A 19,271-nucleotide genomic window follows, 5' to 3' on the forward strand; every position below is an offset into this window, starting at 1 on the left:
CTTCTTTATATGGTTTCTTGAAGGGCCTCAGCTGGAGTCTGCCTTTTTTGATGAAGGCAGGACGTGCTTGGTCGTATGGCCCCGGTGAAATAAGGCTTGGAAGGAAATCTGCATTTCCCTCCACACCCACACAGACCCTAGTAACTGAGTCGTGTATGTGTGAACAGCTGGCCCCCTCCACCCTCCCCGCACCCCAACACAGACACAGTTTCTCCACCTACCCTTCCCTGTCCCCCACAGAAGTCTTGCAGGTAGACTGCTTTTGGTGAGTAGTTAGGTTCCTTTTCTACTCTTAAACAATTGCGAATCTTTCTGTGTAGTCTGTTTTGCTGAAAGTGGAAAGTCCCTGTTTGTGGACAGCTCAGTGCTCTCAGGCAGAGGAAATGGGCAGAGTCCTACTCCTCGGCAGTGCGAAGTGGGGGAGGGGAGCCGTGCACTCCCTAGCACACATTTTGAATGGACCTGAATTTTTCACCCTGGGGAGATTAGGAGCCCATACCAGAACCTAGTCCCACGTGGCACTGCACCCCGCCTCTTCACCCCCACGCAGTGTGGTGCTAAGAGGAGGCTCCAGAATAGGGTGCCATAGCAACTCGAAGTAAATAAAACGTCTGCACATGAAATCAGTTTGGGGGAGTGTGAGAGGCATCTGGAGATTTGGCAAAGGGGATCATCGTGGAGGAGCTTCATGGGTATGAGTTAAAGGGTCTTTCTGAGTCCCAACTATGCATTTGGAGCATGACCCTTAGGTTAAGGATGAAAAAACTTGGTAGAGAAATGCCTCATGCTTCAAAAAGTCCTGGTTTTTAGGCACAGACCCCACAGGATTATGAGAATTATTATTAAAAATGGCTCAGGCATGCTGGCCTGTCCAGGATCAAAGTTTACTTTTCCCTGAAACAGTTAATATCCTGTATACACCTAAAGCAACCAGAAAGAAATTGTGTAACTTGTCTTCTGGATTTGTGTTTTTTTGCAGTTGCCATTGCTTTAGGGCTCATGAGGTCAGATGAGGAGGGATTTCGTTCTTCTAGAAGGTTTGGGACTCAGAAGTTTCTGTCTAAAACATAAAAGATTTGTTTCAAAATAACACTCAACCAGTGTGACTCACTTGAGTGGCAGTTTCTTACTGTAGAATTGTACCTGAAGTCATTCAAACTAGATTGGCTAAAGTCATGGGAACTATTGCCCCTAAGGTTGTTCCTGCCCCCCTTTATGGGAATAAAGGCAAAAAACTCTGTGTGTGTGTGTGTGTGTGTGTGTGTGTGTGTGTGTGTGTGTGAGAGAGAGAGAGAGAGAGAGAGAGAGAGAGAGAGAGAGATTGATTTGAGATTGAGATTTCTGTAATCAGCCTTTGCTGTTCATATTATTAATTCAGTATTAGTGGATCCTTTTTTTTTGCCACTTTGCCAATAACATCTGCAAAATGAAGGCAATATTTAAGTACATGATAATACTTGTTAACTGGTGTAGAAGAGAAATGGGGTGAGGTAAAGTTTTACTGTCATATATAGAACGGTGTGACAACACTTGTCACAGTATAAGCATAAGTGGTTACAGTAAGTAAACAAGTATGGGGTTGGAAGCAAAGATAAATTTGAAGTCTTGATAGTACTACACTCGTTTGAGTTCTTTTCCATCTTCGATTTGTTTTGCAGTGAGTCTCTCCCTATATGAAGGCAAAACGTAGACAGTTTCCAGCCTGCCCTTCCCCTTGGTGCTTAGGGGGACTGAGGCTAAGTCTGGATGCTGTTAGGAGTGGTTGGCTCTTTGTTCACTATGTCCTTTTTTCCCCTCTTCTCTCCTATCTTACCCTTAGATTTTGCTGGAGGAGCTTGCCAACAGTGATCCCAAGTTAGCCCTCACTGGAGTCCCTATTGTACAGTGGCCGAAAAGGGATAAGGTAAGAAATTACTCTTCAGGCTGCTGAAACATTTTGCTGGCTAACCATTACTGTTCCTGGAAGAAAAAGAACAACTAGAGGCAGACAGCTTTGGTTGCATTAGTGTAAACTGACAGAACATCATTACTCAGTTCTGTTTTGCCTCTTAAGTCAGGATAATTGGCTGTCTTTGGAGGTGACTCTCTTAACAGAACTGTCAAACTAGGAGACCTGCCTCCAGGTTCAGATGACAAGAATGGATCAGTTCCTATCCTTCTGGCCCGGTGACTCAATTATTTTCATACATCTGATGTAAAACTAGTTAAAATAATTGCATACACATTTAAAAGGCTAGAATGTGTCTATATTGGAGTCAGACCACACTCTCAAGGTTCCCCTTAATTTGGACTTTTCAGTATTGAATTGAAAAGAGAGGAAAGCAGTTATCCATTAGTTAATAAATTGTCAGTTATGAATTTTCATGCCTCTTCAGTCAGGTCCTGTATAGTTTTTTCCCATATTGTCCTTTGTCAAGGTCAGTGATAGCATTCTGATCCTGGTCGTGAGTCTGGCAAATCAATTAGGCCCTTCTTTGGTTCCCCAGCTAAAACTTGCAGAGCCATCACATTCCAGGAACATTTAGGCAGAATATAAAGGTGTGTATCTAAAAGATGTCTTTGAAGAACCACTTCCTCCTTCCTAAATAGTGTCGTCCCACTTGGCTCATGCATGGCCACATGGGACTGCCTCAAAACAGCATTTCTGGCCCTGGCTGTTGAGTGTTCTGTGTCAGAACAGTACTTAAGGCACAGTGGGAAATTAAAGAAGTGGAAGACATAGTCCTTGTTCTTGAAAAGATAACCAGCAGGGTAAAATACAAGTGCTAGAATTATAAACATATACCATAGAGATTTATTCCGCCCTTAACTATTATTGGAGTGTGTCCTGTGTACCAGGTTGCAGGGTTGGATTTGGAATTATAAAGAACAAGACTCGTCTCAGCCTCAAGTAGTTTACTATCTTCTTCAGGAGTATTCTGAGTAGTAATATTCAGGGTAAGGAAATATTAGAGTGCCCCTGGAATGACTTTGGTACGTAGAAAGCTTCAGGGAAGGGCAGCTCAGCAGAGTGAGAGGAATGGGGCTGAAGTAGTCTGAAGGGATTGGCAAACTTTTTCCGTAAAGATAATATGTAGGTAATAAATATAATAAATAAAGATAATTTTTTTAGGTTTTGCAGGCCATACAGTCTGTTGCAGCTTCTCAGTTCTGCCACTGTGCTTGAAAGCATCCATGGACAAAACATAAACAGAAGAGCATGGTTTTGTTCCAATAAAATTTTATTTACAAAAACAGGCAGTGGGCAGTTTGCCCTCTGGCCATAGTTTGCCAAGCCGTATAATGTTCTACCCCCTCCAGTCCTTAAAGCTACCTGATATGTTTGACCTCACCGCTTTCTCTTTCTAGCTTAAATTCCCGACCCGGCCAAAGGTGCGGGTTCCTACCATCCCCATCACAAAGCCTCACACTATGAAACCAGCTCCACGGTTAACACCTGTGAGGCCAGCTGCTGCCTCCCCCATAGTGTCAGGAGCCAGGCGGAGACGAGTGCGATGTCGAAAATGCAAAGCCTGTGTGCAAGGAGAGTGTGGTGTCTGCCACTACTGCCGGGACATGAAGAAGTTTGGGGGCCCTGGTCGCATGAAGCAGTCCTGTGTTCTCCGGCAGTGCTTGGCAGTGAGTGATCTGCTGGGTAAAGAATATGGGGGAGGGGGGTGGTACCAAGGGACTGAAATACACATAGTGTAGACTTCAGAGTTGGGAAGACAAGGTTTTGCTCTCTTTATGGCTTTCTTCATTTTGTCCCTTTTTTCTCTGGGTTTAGAAGGAAGATATCTAATATTTAAAATAATCGAATTTAATCTTTCAGCCTTAGCCAATTTTCAAATGAGGGACCAGCATTTGAAGGGCAAATCACTGCTGTCTGTCCCCTCTTTAAGTGGATTAGAAAGGAAGGACCTGAGAGGCCAAGGACAGGCCAACTGAAAATAAACTGATCTCTTTTGGTCTCTTGCCCTCAGCTAGTTGACTCTCCCCATTTTCTTCCTTAGCCATTTTTCCTGCCAAAACCTCTCTTCTCACCACCCGGTCTCTGTGCTCTCTAAGTGTTTACTAGAGAATTACAGGAACCAAATCGTCCATCTTTGGTTAAAGGGAAGCTGAAATGATAAGGATCTAAGCCTGCTCTTTTCTTGGTTTCTGTCTTCGTCCTCTTGTAGCCCAGACTGCCTCACTCAGTCACGTGTTCCCTCTGTGGCGAGGTGGATCAAAATGAGGAGACACAGGACTTTGAGAAGAAACTCATGGAATGCTGTGTCTGCAACGAGATTGTTCATCCTGGCTGCCTCCAGGTGAGGAGAGGCCTAAGGGGCCCATGAGGTCTCAGCTTATAGAATTTCTAAAGATACTGAGTGGAGCAGAGGAAAGTGGAACATCTGTCATGAGAGGCTGCCAGCATCCCTACTGTGGGCCATCAGCTGTGGGTCATGTAGTGGTCTAACATCTGCTCTTGATTCAGTGTCTGTATTCAATGTCAGGCACTGTGCTGGACCCTGAGGATAAACCGGTACACAAAATAGTCCTAGTTCCTACCCTCATGGAGCTTACGGTCTGGCCTCTGGTGGGTATATTTGGAGTCCCCAGGCCATCCTGGAATAGCCTAGTCTGTTTTGGAATGCCTCATGCCTTTAAGCACCTCTGTTACATACTTCATTGTATCTCTGGATATTAGTTCCTGAAAGATGGTGAGAGCAATACTGTCAGCTAACATTTAATGTGTGTTCAGTCTGTATCAGGCTCAGTGCACTCCTGGAGAGCTTTAAAAAAAGAAAAATAGTAACAGGAATTCCCTGGTGGTCCAGTGGTTAGGACTCCGCACTTTCACTGCCGAGGGTCTGGGTTCAATCCCTGGTCAGGGAACTAACTAAGATTCCGCAAGCCGCACAGCACAGCCAAAAAAAGTAGTTAGAAGGTTCAAAAAAAAAAAAAGGTTCAGACCTCAACCGCAGAGGTTGAGTCAACTCTTCTGTCATGGACTCTGGGCCCAGGCATGTTCAAAAGCTCCCCGAGTGATTCTAATGTGCAGCCGGGGTGAAGAAGGTACTCTTTTACATGCAGTCCCTTGTTTAATCTTTAAGATAACCCTGTGAAGTTGGGTATGACCTGTTTCTTCTTTAAGTTTTCTTTAAAGTGCATTGGTGCTGGTACTTTGTTGGTCTTCCTGAAGGTGTCAACTATGTCATGACTGCCACCTGGCTGACAATGATTATAAGGCACAGTTAATTGTCAGAAGCAGCCCAATTTCAGAAGATTCAAATGTGAAAATATGCATCTTAGATTTGATAAAATAAGGTATTATCTTTATGATGATGACAATGGTTAATACAAAGTGTTTGCTACATGCCAGGCATTTTTCTAAACATTTTATATAGTATGTAATTCATTTAATCCTTACCGCTACCCTGTAAAATGGGTATTGTTATTTACCAGTTGAGTCACAGAGACCCCAAACCATAACTGAGTCGTAACCATTATCCCCTGCTGTCAAGATCACACCGCACTGTTCCTGTGTGTCCAGTTCCTTTTACAAAGTGGCATGAGACCCTCAGGAGAATGTATGTGTCAGGGGAAGAGACCCCAGATTGACCCAGACTCTTGGGAATCTTCTCTTGGAGTCTAAACTTGATCAGGTAACTAAGAGTGAGGATGGCCAGTTTCCCACTGTCTGGGAGTGAGGCCAGATGGTTCTCTATCTTTCTCCCCTGTGGACCAGTGTGTTTAAGAGTGGGTAACTCTTCCCAACCATGTGGCTGTGTTATTGTTTGATAAAGGAAGCTTAAGAGACAGGTTGGGTTTTCTGTTTTTTAAATGAGAGATTTTTAACATCGTTATCTGCCTACAGATGGATGGAGAGGGTTTGCTTAATGAGGAATTGCCAAATTGCTGGGAGTGTCCAAAGTGCTACCAGGAGGACAGCTCAGAGAAAACCCAGGTAAGGGAACTTTCTCCAAACTTGCACTGTGAGAAGGAAGGAAGCATCAAGCTCAGGATAATGTTTGCCTTTGCATCTTTATTTGCAAGATTTTTTTTTTGCGGTACGTGGGCCTCTCGCTGTTGTGGCCTCTCCCGTTGCGGAGCACAGGCTCCGGACGCGCAGGCTCAGCGGCCATGGCGCACAGGCCCAGCTGCTCTGCGGCACGTGGGATCTTCCCAGACCGGGGCACGAACCCGCGTCCCCTGCATCAGCAGGCGGACTCTCAACCACTGCACCACCAGGGAAGCCCGCAAGATTATTTTTTATTGTTTTGTTTGCTATCTTTTTTTTTCCTTTGGTTAATTATATTTCTTTTGAGTTTTAAATTTTGTTTTTTTGTATTATTGAATATTGTCCCCCTTGGGGGTCTGCAAATTCCTGAGGTTCTTTTACAGTTTGGGGCCCTTGAAAAAGGAGCCACAGCTGGGCTGTTTGAGGAGGGAAATGAGGTGAGCTTGAGCTGCTCATAAGGAATGAAACTTGAGGGGAGGCAGTGACCTGAGTCAGCTGGTAAATGCGGTGGTATACTGGAGTTTCCAGTTAGGCAGGTTTACATTTTTGTCATCTTCACCTTTGTGGCAGAAAGCCCTGCCCTTGTGCCCAATTGTGTCCTACAGAGGCTGTCCCTCCTCTGGAGGGGATCAGTGCCATGACCTTGGCCCCAGGCTACTGCTTTTGCTGGTCCAGTGGTCACCAGTAATGTCAAAGGGCCAAAAAGACACTGGTTACTCGAGCCAGGAAGGCAAGACCTGTTAAGGGCACATACAGAGGAGGCCGTTGGCCTCGTGTTAGTCATCCATGCCCTGGTGGATTATTCCAGGTACCCTGCACAGACGTAGGGACACGTTTCCTTGTTTTCTTTCTATTTCTTCCCACTTAGGCACTGAGGTCATTGAATTTTCAGTCTAAATATCTTTGATGGCAAGGATTTCTGGAGTTGACTAGTGCTAAAGTTCTCCTTATTCCAAGTTCTTATACTAGCAGCAAGTTCTTTTAGTAATAACTTTTACATGTGTCTTCACTGGTGCTGGTGGTGGTGGGCGCTTGCTGTAGCAGATGGATTGGCAGGTACTGTGTTTAGTATTACCTTCTAATACATTGTAAAAGCCAGCACCCAAAAGTTGGTCATTCTCTTCCAACCATAGTGATCTAAGAATATAAGGAGAAAAGGCAGCAGAATTGTTGCATAGGGACACAAAATGTCTCCTTATGGGAAATCTGAACTACTGCTATGATACCTAGTGGAACACATTGGTTAGGCTTCATTGCAGCATAGCCAAGATGGGCTCCAGGAAGGGACAAGTGACCGGTGAGCACAAGTGGCAGAGGGTGAGGTTGTGCTTTTTTTGTGAGATGTTGGCTTCACCAGACTTGAATTCCTCATTTTCATCCTGAGGAGATTCCTCTGGGAGCAGTGCAGTTTCTTGTTCTCGGCTTAATCTCTCACCTGAGGTTGGTCTCGTGGGACAGTGTGGGGCACTGAGTGGAAGAAGCATCCTGGAGGGGTCGAGCTTAGACCCTGCTAGAGCTAAAAGTCAGTAGTGTTTACTGCTATCACAATCAGCATCCTAGTTCAAATATATATGTAGGCTGCTTTTCTTCCAGCAGAAGCATCTCTTGGGTGTTTAAAATGGTCAGATGGCATAGGGGTAGAGTTGTGGCCTCTTTAAAGAATTTCTTTACCCAGGGAATTATAACCAAAATATTGGGACAAGAGATGAATAGGGCAGGCTATGGAATCATGCAGCCCAAATTTGGATCCCACTCCTCTGTACTTGGACACAGACCTTTCTGTCACAGGTAGATTTCCCAAGTGACCTATTTCGAGGGTTTTGCTCTGTAATCAGCTTTCTCCAGCACAGACGTGAGCTCAGTTGCTGATCCTGGCAGAGTCTAGATTGCAGGCGGAGGAGATGACCACCGTGCAGGATGCAGAGATCCCTTTCCCCGTAGAAAAGCAGTCGCCTGCCTTCTCGCTAGTCCTCTGAGAGCAACAGTGAGGTTGACCCTGTAAGTGTAGAGGTTTTGAAGAAATGAGCCACTGATGTGGCGTTTGGGGGCCTGTTTTGCAGAAGCGGAAAATGGAAGAGAGCGACGAAGAAGCCGTGCAAGCCAAAGTCCTGCGGCCCCTGCGGAGCTGCGACGAGCCCCTCACGCCCCCACCTCACTCGCCCACCTCCATGCTGCAGCTCATCCACGACCCGGCCTCCCCCCGGGGCGTGGTGACTCGTTCATCCCCTGGGGCCGGCCCCAGCGACCACCACAGTGCCAGCCGCGATGAGCGCTTCAAACGGCGGCAGTTGCTGCGGCTGCAGGCCACAGAGCGCACCATGGTACGGGAAAAGGAGAACAATCCCAGCGGCAAAAAGGAGCTGTCTGAAGTTGAGAAAGCCAAGATCCGGGGATCGTACCTCACTGTCACGCTACAGAGGCCCACCAAAGAGCTCCACGGGACATCCATTGTGCCCAAGCTGCAGGCCATCACGGCCTCCTCTGCCAACCTCCGCCATTCCCCCCGTGTGCTAGTGCAGCACTGCCCAGCCCGAACCCCCCAGCGTGGGGATGAGGAGGGGCTGGGGGGAGAGGAGGAGGAAGAGGAGGAGGAGGAGGAGGAAGATGACAGTGCAGAGGAGGGGGGTGCAGCCAGGCTGAATGGCCGGGGCAGTTGGGCTCAGGATGGAGACGAAAGCTGGATGCAGCGGGAGGTCTGGATGTCTGTCTTCCGCTACCTCAGCCGCAGAGAACTTTGTGAATGTATGCGAGTGTGCAAGACGTGGTATAAATGGTGAGCAGGGATACAGGGATCAGGAATAGGGGTACGGGAGTAGGTGGCAGGTTTCCATATGAGAACAGCATGTGTCTTGGCATCTGGAGGCTTGTCGGGTCCTAAAGGATTAAATCAACCCAGTCTGTTCCCCAGACGGTGGGTCCTGTTAAATATGTGGCCGGTTGTGCCTGCAGGTGTCATCAGGGAAATTTGGCCCTTTGCCTCCTCTCCCTGCTACTTTCCCATCTCGCTTTACTGGACTTAAGAATGGATTTGTACATTTGGGCCTGGGGGATGGATTTGTAGTTTGTGCTAAAACTTGAGAGTCATAATCCCCCTACCTCCCCAGTCAACTGAACTTGTTATACATTTGTTGAGAGCCTGTGATAGGCCAGTCACTCTCCTGGTGCTGGTGACACAGATGACTGCTGTTAAGCCCCTGCCTCAGTTATGTCTCCATCTAACGAGAGAGGTATACATGCTTTTAAAAAACTTGGAAAGTACTCACAGGCTCACAGTTTTCCATAGTTTTAATTCTCATCCTCTAAACCTGGATCGGAATTACTTTCTCCAGCAAGCAGTTCAGTTTTGAAGCTTCCTGAGACTTAGTTGTCCTTCTTAATGAGACCTGCCATTTCTTCTCAAGTTAAACGTTAAGACAAGGGAGGGGGGTGGAATCCCTAGAGGTGATAAACAAAGATTTCCACTGGGCATTGTTTTCCCTTAAGCTCCTGGGTCCTGGGACATATCCTTTATATCTGGTCAAATCCCATTACAGTGGTTGCCAAAGTGAGATGCCTGGACCAGTGACATCACCTGGGACCTTGCTAGAAGTGGAGGTTTTCAGGGCCCATCTCAGACCTACTGAATCAGAACCTCAGGGGCAGGGCTGGGCAATCTGTTTTTAATAAGTTCTCCACCAGGGGATTCTGATACACTAATATTAAAGTTCGAGATCCCCTGCTCTATTGTAAGCAGCCTGTTTCTGCCATAGAATTTTCATGTGCCATTGGTGAAGTTTTTTCAGTCTTTAAATAAAGACACCATTCTTTGCAAACTTGAGTTTATTTCCCAAATCTGAATTAATAAGTGATCTACCCAAATTCTCCTAATATTTCTCTTCGTAGGGCTAGTGGGCCTGCCTGGCTCTATCCCTCAGTTTCCAGGCCAAGCCACATAAGACTTGCATTATGTGCCGTCTCCTCTTCCCCTGCCAGCCAGACTCTGAGCCAGGCTGGGGAGCAGGAACTGTAAAATATTAAACAGAAGCCTGCATGTTGCAGTGCTATTTGTGGCCTATGGACTTGTAGATTGCAGTGGAAGGGCAGGCCTCTCCCTTTCAGTTCTGGTCTGGACTGGCTAGAAAATGTAAAGATAGCACTGAAACCCAAGGGTGGTAGAGGACTCTCCAGGCCTGATTTTAATAAAGAGCCTCTTTCGACCTGATACAGTAATGGCTCTTTGTGGAGCTCAAGGCAAAATGAACTGTGGATATGCCACGTAGCGCCCTACGTCTCAGGCAGCTGGGAGAGACTGTGATGAGGGAGAGAGTATAGGGAAGCCTAGTAGCTTCCAGCAGTAAGAAGTCAAGAAATTTTTTAATGTCCCCTTATATATACTTTGATGGGAGCCATACCATTTTAATGCAAATGAGGGGTTATAGTATATTGTTTTACTGTGTGTTCCTAACAATTGTGCTGTTCTCAGCCCATCCAGAGTAAATCAGGGTGAACTGGTCAAGTAATCCCTATTCTCTGAGGCAAAAAAATGACAGGGCATGATCCTTGTTTGCATGTAGAAGAATCTAGGGAAGGTGAATCCTCCAGGTGCTCTGCTTTTCCCAGAAGCCTCCAGCAGCCTGTGGTGAAGTTCCTCTGACAAGGGACATCAGGTGTTGACAGCTAGTTCTCTTTCCTTCTGTCACAGGTGCTGCGACAAGAGACTTTGGACAAAAATTGACTTGAGTAGGTGTAAGGCTATTGTACCCCAGGCTCTCAGTGGCATCATCAAGAGGCAGCCAGTTAGCCTCGACCTCAGTTGGACCAACATCTCCAAAAAACAACTGACGTGGCTCGTCAATAGGCTGCCAGGTGAGCAGCCCTGTGCTGTCCTTCCAAGGGCAGGCAGGGAAAGCTGTGTTGTTGGCAGTGCTTCTTAGAATTGCTTTAGGGCAATTTAGGGCAGCAGTCTGTGCCATTGTTGCCTTTCTGCTTAGCAAGAGACTTAGCCTGGGCCACCTTAACTGCCAGTCCCCACGGTGCCCCTCTGGACTGGCAGGCCAATCACTGCAGTAGACAATGAAGAGAACAGGATCAGGTGCTGCTGCCAGCCCTGCAGGTCTGCTCAGCATAGCCACTGAAGAGGAAATTTGAGTAAGATGTTGCCTTGATCAGCCCCTTGTAAGGCCTTATTCCCTTAAGCATTTTGAGGTCTTGGATAAAGAGGAAGTCACTCACACTTACATGACTCTGGTAGGAACTAAGCAATCCATTTTACCACCAGAGTTAGATGTAATTTAGGAAAGCCATAGGAGTCTTTGAGCTGGATTACTAGAGTAAGATTAGGACATGGTCCCTCTCTCCATTAGACTGGGCATCTATTTACCTTGGTCTGATCAGCTGGTAGTTGAGGCTCTGGATGGGCTGGTAGAGTGTTTTATTGCGTGTCTGTTTCCTTCTATTGCAGGACTGAAAGACCTCCTCCTGGCAGGCTGCTCCTGGTCTGCAGTCTCTGCCCTCAGCACCTCCAGCTGCCCCCTTCTCAGGACCCTTGATCTTCGGTGGGCAGTAGGAATCAAGGACCCTCAAATTCGGGACTTGCTGACTCCACCGGCTGATAAACCAGGTGTGCTCTGGGCCTGACTTCTCTGTGCTCCTCCTGGGGTAGCTTTGTCTTTCAGCTGAACTTCATTCCCAGAAGCTAAGGTTCTGATGCTGTTGAAGAGTAGAAAAATGCAAATTGAAAATAGAATGATGGACTGCATATAAGTACAGGTTACCTGTTTATAGATAACTACCAACAAAGAAAGGAGTAAGTCCATTTTGTGGGTAAGTGGAGCTTGGGGCTTAGAGAGTATAAGCCCAAGGAAGTCCAGGAAGGCTTCATGGTTGAGGTGGAACATTGAAAGCTGTTTCCATGATAGTCTAGAAAAGTGCGGGAGTGTGGGAAGGAGAGGAGCATTCCACACATACCCCTTTGCTGTGTAAGTGAGGCACAGTCCAGCAGCTGGGAAGAAAGAAAACGTGTCTGGTTTCCTAGAAACGGCCCCCACGCACTGCTCACTCCCTGAAGGGAAGCGTGTGGGCAGTTCTGCTTATTAACCCCTGCAGGAGGACCTGGCCAGCAAGTAGCTGAAGCTGCCTGCAGCTTTGGAGCTGGACTAGAGTTGAGAATTTTGATCTAGGCCCTTCTCTTGCCTGTGCAGGTCAGGACAATCGCAGCAAGCTCCGGAACATGACCGACTTCCGGCTGGCGGGCCTTGACATCACAGATGCCACGCTTCGCCTCATCATTCGCCACATGCCCCTCCTGTCTCGACTCGACCTCAGTCACTGCAGCCACCTGACCGATCAGTCCTCCAATCTGCTCACCGCTGTTGGGTCTTCCACTCGTTACTCCCTCACAGAGCTCAATATGGCAGGTATGGCGCTGTGATGTTTTGTGACAAACGGCCCCCTGCCTCCCAGAAGCCCAGCCTTCCTTGGAGCTTGATCAGTAGGGCAGAAAGAACATGGTTTGTTGACTAAACCATGTTAATTTGTTTCCTGACATCTGGACAAGGACATGGAACTCTATCCCTTTTGTAACTGATGGGAACTAAGGCCTCGAGCAGTTGTCAGGTGCCTAAGAGCACGGCCACCACCCAGCTGCAGTTTGGTGAGCCTTGCAGTGCAGGGAGTGCAGTGGCAGGGGGCCTTCAGAGGCCGCCGTGCTGATGGCGGTAGTTATGGGAAAAACGGGGCTTTTGTTTAGCATTTTGAGGGAAAGCTGGGAAATTGAGGCTCCTATGGCTGTGTGTACATAGCATTGTCTTTTTTTTTTTTTTGCGGTACGCGGGCCTCTCACTGTTGTGGCCTTTCTCTTTGCGGAGCACAGGCTCCAGACGCCCAGGCTCAATGGCCATGGCTCATGGGCCCAGCCGCTCCGTGGCATGTGGGATCTCCCCGGACCAGGGCACGAACCCGTGTCCCCTGCATCGGCAGGCAGACTCTCAACCACTGCGCCACCAGGGAAGCCCACATAGCATTGTCCTTGTGGTCACTTTCCCCACAGGTTGCAATAAATTGACAGACCAGACCCTGATCTACCTACGGCGCATCGCCAATGTCACCTTGATCGACCTTCGAGGATGCAAGCAGATTACCCGAAAAGCCTGCGAGCACTTCATCTCAGACTTGTCCATCAACAGTCTCTACTGCCTGTCTGACGAGAAGCTGATACAGAAGATCAGCTAAGACACACCCAGCCCAGACTGAACAGGAAACCGATCTTCCCTTGACTCCCCAGCCAGGAGGGCCTCTCTCCCCGACCCTGCACGGGCTCTGAGGCCAGCGTCACACTCCCTCTCTGCTCTCCTGTCCCTTGAGCCCTTCCCTTACAGGCGGGGCAGAGAGGGTGGTGGACACCAGGCTTACCTGCCTGCTTCTCTCCCTCCTAAGGAGAAAGGGGTAGCAAATTGATCTGAGGGGAAAGCACAGGCTGTGTGCTGTCACAGTGCCTGCTCGCTTGCTCACCCACTCGCTCACTCGCCTGCCAGGAGGCTGGGCTCTCAGTTTGGGGTGTCTGTGCAACCATCATCTGCACTGGGCCCTGGGGTCCTCCTCCCCACCATGGTCCCCAGCGGTACCTGGTTCTGAGCAAACTCCCAGGGAAGAGGCCCTGTCTCCATGGCCAGGTTCTCCTTATGGTGTCCAGTGCGTGTCTCTCCTCCATCACACTCTCCCGGCTTATGCAGGAGGGGCCAGCAGCCCCAGGAATGCCAGCCCCATGCAGATCACACTGGTGCTGTTGAGGTGTCTAAAACCTCTTGTTGTGTCTGTGCTCTCCCTCCTCTCCTGTCCTTTAGCTTGATCCTGTCCGATGCTCGTGGTAGTTCACATAATGAGGTTCCCCCAGCCCAGACTTGCCTGCTAGTTTCTGTGAAGTCCTTATTGCACTTATTGGGGTTGAGGCTCTTCAGAGGAGCTGGAACTGTCTACCCCAGGGACACCCCTATTTTATTGCTTCCCAGGCAGATTCTGAGACAGGCACCATCTCCCCCCGTTCCCCTCCTTCTTTGGCGTGCCCTGCCCTTTTCCACACTTACCTTATTCCCGCCTGAATAGGGCTTTCCCAGGATGCGTGTCCTCAGAGGGAGCAGCCTGTCTCCCCCAGCTGGGGGTATCAGAGAACTAGGCCAGGTCCCCACCTGCCTCCCAGCAGGCTCCGGGCCTCAGGTGTCCCGTAGCCACCAGAGCCCAGGCCTGTGTCTAGCCCCAGTGGCTCACTGATCTGGCACCTTTGGAGGGGTGGGAGGTCCTGCTTAGAAGCCAGTCACCTGCCCTCTGCCTGCAGCCATGGAAGGGGGTGTGCATGTGCCTCTGTGTGTGTGGCTGAGTGTATTAAGCGTGTGTGTGGAGGGAAGGAGGGGAGCGTGGTATCTCCCACTCCACCGCCCTGTGTCGAGCCCCATCAGCTGCCCCCTCTTACTTTGCATTGAACGGCCTGTCCAAAGATCCTCTCTCTAGGGCAGCAGAGAGCTTTTTGCACTTTAAAAAAAAAAAAAAAAAAAAAAAAAAAGGAAAGAAAGGTCGGAATTTCTTTTGGGTCAATATTTAAGTGTGTGAGGAGATGCTCAGTAGCAGCAGCCTGTGGCGAGAGCTTATAAATGATAGATGCGGATTTGCACTCTGCTCCCCATCTGTAAGGATAGCGAGACAGCACAACCTTGCCCCCCTTCTCGTCCTGCAGCCCATCCCTTCCTGGCCCCTTTCCTGCAGCCCAGTCTCAGGCCCTCCTCCTCCTGAAGCCCTTTGGGGGAGGGGAAGGAGCCCAGGCACCAGGGGTCTGAAGTGTGAGCCACCCCAAGGAGAGACGCCACGTGCACCCTTGCCACTTCCAAAGCAATAGAGGCAGAGGGGCTCCCTCTTTGCCACCTAGCCCAGCTTTGACCCTGGCATTGACTGGCCTCCTAAGAGAAAACTGGGTCTTGTGAGGGGGTGGCATTGTGTCTGTTTCTTCCAATCTGCTGATTCTCTTGGCTGCACCTTAAAAGCAGCAGTCTGCTCCCGTGACCCTCTGCCCCTTCCATTGGTCTCCAGGCCCCAGCCAACTGGGGCTGAAACTTTGAGGAAATGCCAGTGACTTATTCCAGAGTGCCTCAGTTAGGGGAACTTCTCTGTAAAGAACCCTGGGTATTGAGCAAAAACCTTATTAATATTATTGTTAATGACCTATAATTGGAAGCTTCCTGCCTTTTTTTGGTTGCTCCTGTGGAAAATACTGAAAAGATTACTTTGTTTTGTTTTCTTGTCTTTTTATAAAAGGGGAGGTGGAGAGACCCCTTCAGAGCAGGGATTGTGCCGGGAGAGTGCCTCTGACTTTGGGACGTTTCATCTACAGAAATTTCCAAGCTGATGGTTTGTTTTGGGTTTTGGTTTCTATTTTTGTTGCTTTTGGTTTGGAAAAACAAGCATTTTTACCGCGCACGTAAATTGGTCAGCAGAAAAGGGACCTCAGGAGTGGCAGCCAATGGACCTGTGCCCTTGCTGGGTTTTCCTTTTCTCTGGGACTGTGAGGGGGAAAATGGTTTTTAGAGGTGAGGGTTGGTCCATGTGGAGGAAAGAAATGTCTCTTTGGGGACAGAGGAACCTGGGAGTTCGCCGAATTTCCTGCAATCTGCTCTTAGACACGGCCTTGCCAGGAGAGCTTGCCTTCCTCAGACCGCGGGACCAGACACCCTGCCTCCATCTTTCCGAGCACCGGGGCGAAAGACCACAAGGAAAGGAAGAAAATTTATATATATATATAATATAAAATCACTTGGTGATTAAAAAATAACTGCTCCATAAATAAAACTCCTAAAGTCACTATGTTTAAAGGGTTTGGTTGTGTTTTTGTTTTCGGAGAAATATTGTAAATATATATTTTTTGTTGCTGATTTAGAGTCAATCTCCAATGTTGTGCTAAAAAATTAAATTAAATGTAAGCATTAAGGGGACAAGTCATGCTATCTCAGTTGACACATTGGGGTTATTTTGGGCCAGGGAAGGAGGGAAGCTAGCTGGACTTTTGTTTTCTAAACGTTCTCCACTATTGGTTTTAGAAAGAGCAAGGACATCTTTCCTCTGACATGTGGGAATGGGAGATATTTGTGTAATAAAATTTTTAAAAGACAAAAAAAGAAATAGCCTCCAATGGGGAATATTTTGATTTGGTTTTTTTTTTTAAATAAAAAGGTTTTAAAAACAACAACAACAACAACAAAACCTTTTCTGCCTTGGTGTGTGTGTGTGCGCCCATGTGAAAGAGGAAGAGTCAGAAGGTCCTGCAGGCTCTCGCCTCCCACTTCCCCCTCCCCCCGCCCCGCCCCAGGCCCGCAGTTCCTGCTTCATCCCTGAGTTAGCAGCAGAACTGCTATGTGCCTCTACTACTTGTCTTGCCTTCTTTTTTTGAATATCAAAAAGCAGCACTTGCTTATGGAAACACCAAAACATTTTACTTCATGAAGGGGAACTTTTTAATAGATGTGAAAATTTAAGTATGAGGTTACTGGACCCCCACCCCTTCCCCACAAAGCAGTGCTTGGAGTGGCCCTACAGAGTCCTCAAGGAGAGCTGGGAAGGACCCCTGTGATGCTCTCCTGAGAGCGGGCCTGGGGATTTCTAATCTTGCCATCCTGGACAGCCATTAGCCAAGGCCAACCTCCAACCACTACAGGTGTAGAACAGGCCTCTCAAGGACAGTGCTGTTTGAGGTCACCGCACAAGGTGTATGTCAGACAGGCTCCATTCGGCATTTGTCCCACCGTGTCCTGCTGCTCACTGAGTACAGGCTTCCAGCTTTTAGACGACTGTCTTGACGTGCTGTCCTCAGCCCTGACTGAACCATCTCAGGAGAGCTGAAATCCCACCCGGGAGGTCTTGAGGAGGCTGTCATCACTACCTTTAGGGCACCTGGGGATCCCTGCCCATCCTACTCACCAAGGTGTTAAGGACCATCTCCAATTCTGCTGCACATTCTGGAAAAGCACGGGGTCCTGGATGGTGAGCTGGTTCCCAGTCCACTTCCGGAGGTTGGATGTGGATGTGGCCATGTTGCATGTTGCAGGGGAAGGCAGACTGTCAGTTTTGCCATCTAAATATCACAAGAGCCCAGCGTCCACCTCTCGATGACCTCATGCCTGCCACCCTAGGTGAAGCCTGCGTTGTCCAGAGCCTTGACCCCAGCAGGAGCCCTGAGGCTTCCCAGCCTCTAGGCCAGCCCCTGTCCTCCATGTTGGCAGCCAGAACATTTCTCTTAGATTTGACTACTTCTCTATTTAAAACCCAATAGTGTGTCTGTCTCAGGATGAAGTCCAAGCTTCCTCACTCACCATTTGCCCCTCCTACTCCCCTCCACTCTCATAGCTAACTTCAGTTCCACCATCTCTGGGCCTTTGCTGTTCCCTTTGTTGGTACACCTTCTGTAGTTTACATGTTAACTTCCTCTGGGAAGCCATCTCCCAAGACTGCTCAAGACTGGATCATATGCTGCCATAGCACCCTACTGGTTTTTAGGACTCCTTTAAAATCAGTCTCCCCAGCTAGCTGGGAAGCTCCACCAGGACAGGGATCAGACTGTGTTGCTCACCATGTCATCCCCAGCAGCTGGCACAGAGCTTGACACATAATAGATGCCCAAGCAACAGTGTTGAGTGTTCCCAGTAGACTGGATACCCAGAGGCCTGTGCCTCCCCAGTACAGCCAGTTTGTTGCCATGTTCTCCAAATTCACTACCTCATACATCTTTCCCCTCCTTTCTTGTGTTAATGCTACCAGATGGGGTTTTTTTGGTCTGTTTCCAATCTAACCTGTATTCAGCTATGAATTAATCTTCCTAAGGCACGCACAAAAATCTTCAGTCTTCATGTGTAACACTCCAGTCATGTGTAAACTCATCCTGCCACTGGCATCTGTAAAATGAGAAGCACCAGGTTGGTGGTAGGTGCTCCTAAGAGGCCTCAAACTGGACACCTCTGTAGTCACCAGGCTTGCTGTGTTCAGGGTGTGTCACCCTCACAACTATGAAAATATATCCTTCCTTCAAACACCTCTTCCTCCAGAAGCCTTTCCTGTTTCCCCACCAACCAGAAGGGATTAACCTGGACATACTGTACCTTTCACAGGCAACAACATAGTAAAAACAGCTGGCATCTACTGAGACTTACTATGTGTTGACCACTGTTCTAAGCACCTACATAAAGTAACTCTGAATCCTCGCAGCAACTCTACTTTAAGGATAGTTGATTTACAATGTTGTGTTAGTTTCTGGTGTACAACAAAGTGATTCAGTTATACATGTATATATACATATTCTCTTTCATATTGCTTTCCATTATGGTCTATTACAAGATATTGAATATAGTTCCCCATACGATACAGTAGGACGTGTTGTTTGTTTTATATATAGTAGTTTCTATCTGCTAACCAAGCTCCTAATTTATCCCTCTCCCATCCCCTTTCCCCTTTGGTAACCATAAGTTTGTTTTCTATGTGAGTCTGTTTCTGTTTCATAAATAAGTTCATGTCATATTTTATTTATTTATTTATTTATTTAGGCTGTGCTGCATGGCTTGTGGGGTCTTAGTTCACTGACCAGGGATTGAACCCAGGGCCATGGCAATGAAAGCACCGAGTCTTAACCACTGGACCACCAGGGAAGTCCCTTGTGTTATATTTTAGATTCCACATATAAGTGATATCATATAGTATTGGTCTTTCTCTTTTTGACTTAATTCACTTAGTATGATAATCTCTAGGTCCATCCATGTTGCTGCAAGTGGCATTATTTCCTTCTTTCTTATGGCTGAGTAGTATTCCATCGTGTATATATGGACCACATCTTCTTTACCCATTCATCTGCCGATGGACATTTAGGTTGCTTCCATGTCTTGGCTACTGTAAATACATAGCAAGTCTATTATTATCTTCATTTTAAAGATGAGAAACTGAGTTATAGACATTTGCCTAAAGTGTCTTTGCTAGTAAAACCTAGAGACTGGCTGCAGAGTTGGTCCTATCCGCCCTGCTCCCTAGCCTCTGTGTACAAGCAATGGCATTTCACGCCCATACCCCACCCGGGGCAGGGGTTGGTGGGTAGGTGCCTTCATTCTATAAAGCCAAGGCTCAGAGAGGTAAAGTGAAGGGTCAGTGGCAGGGCTGGGACATATGTGAATTCTGGGCCTGGGACTCTGGAGCTTGAGCCTTTACCCCAGCTCCCTCGTGCCTGCTAAGCACCCAGGCTGGGTGTTTGTCCACACCCCCTCCCATGGCACTTTTTAAAAAAAATTTA

General features: G+C 47.9%; 1 protein-coding gene across 8 annotated transcripts in view; it reads left to right on the forward strand.

The window, feature by feature from the left end:
- Positions 1-15,819, forward strand: part of KDM2A (lysine demethylase 2A) — a 106,502-nt gene extending 90,683 nt beyond the window's left edge. For all 8 annotated transcript variants that reach the window (XM_067037780.1, XM_067037784.1, XM_067037782.1 and 5 more), the window contains 9 exons: positions 1,820-1,903; positions 3,349-3,618; positions 4,161-4,292; positions 5,843-5,932; positions 8,047-8,759; positions 10,668-10,831; positions 11,427-11,585; positions 12,166-12,381; positions 13,014-15,819. In XM_067037780.1, coding sequence (XP_066893881.1) covers positions 1,820-1,903; positions 3,349-3,618; positions 4,161-4,292; positions 5,843-5,932; positions 8,047-8,759; positions 10,668-10,831; positions 11,427-11,585; positions 12,166-12,381; positions 13,014-13,195 — 2,010 coding nt within the window. In that variant the 3' untranslated portion in view covers positions 13,196-15,819. The remainder of the gene's footprint in view (positions 1-1,819; positions 1,904-3,348; positions 3,619-4,160; positions 4,293-5,842; positions 5,933-8,046; positions 8,760-10,667; positions 10,832-11,426; positions 11,586-12,165; positions 12,382-13,013) is intronic.
- The last annotated feature ends 3,452 nt before the right edge of the window (positions 15,820-19,271 follow it).

Source organism: Kogia breviceps, chromosome 7, assembly GCF_026419965.1.
Source record: "Kogia breviceps isolate mKogBre1 chromosome 7, mKogBre1 haplotype 1, whole genome shotgun sequence".
Lineage (NCBI taxonomy): Eukaryota > Metazoa > Chordata > Mammalia > Artiodactyla > Physeteridae > Kogia > Kogia breviceps.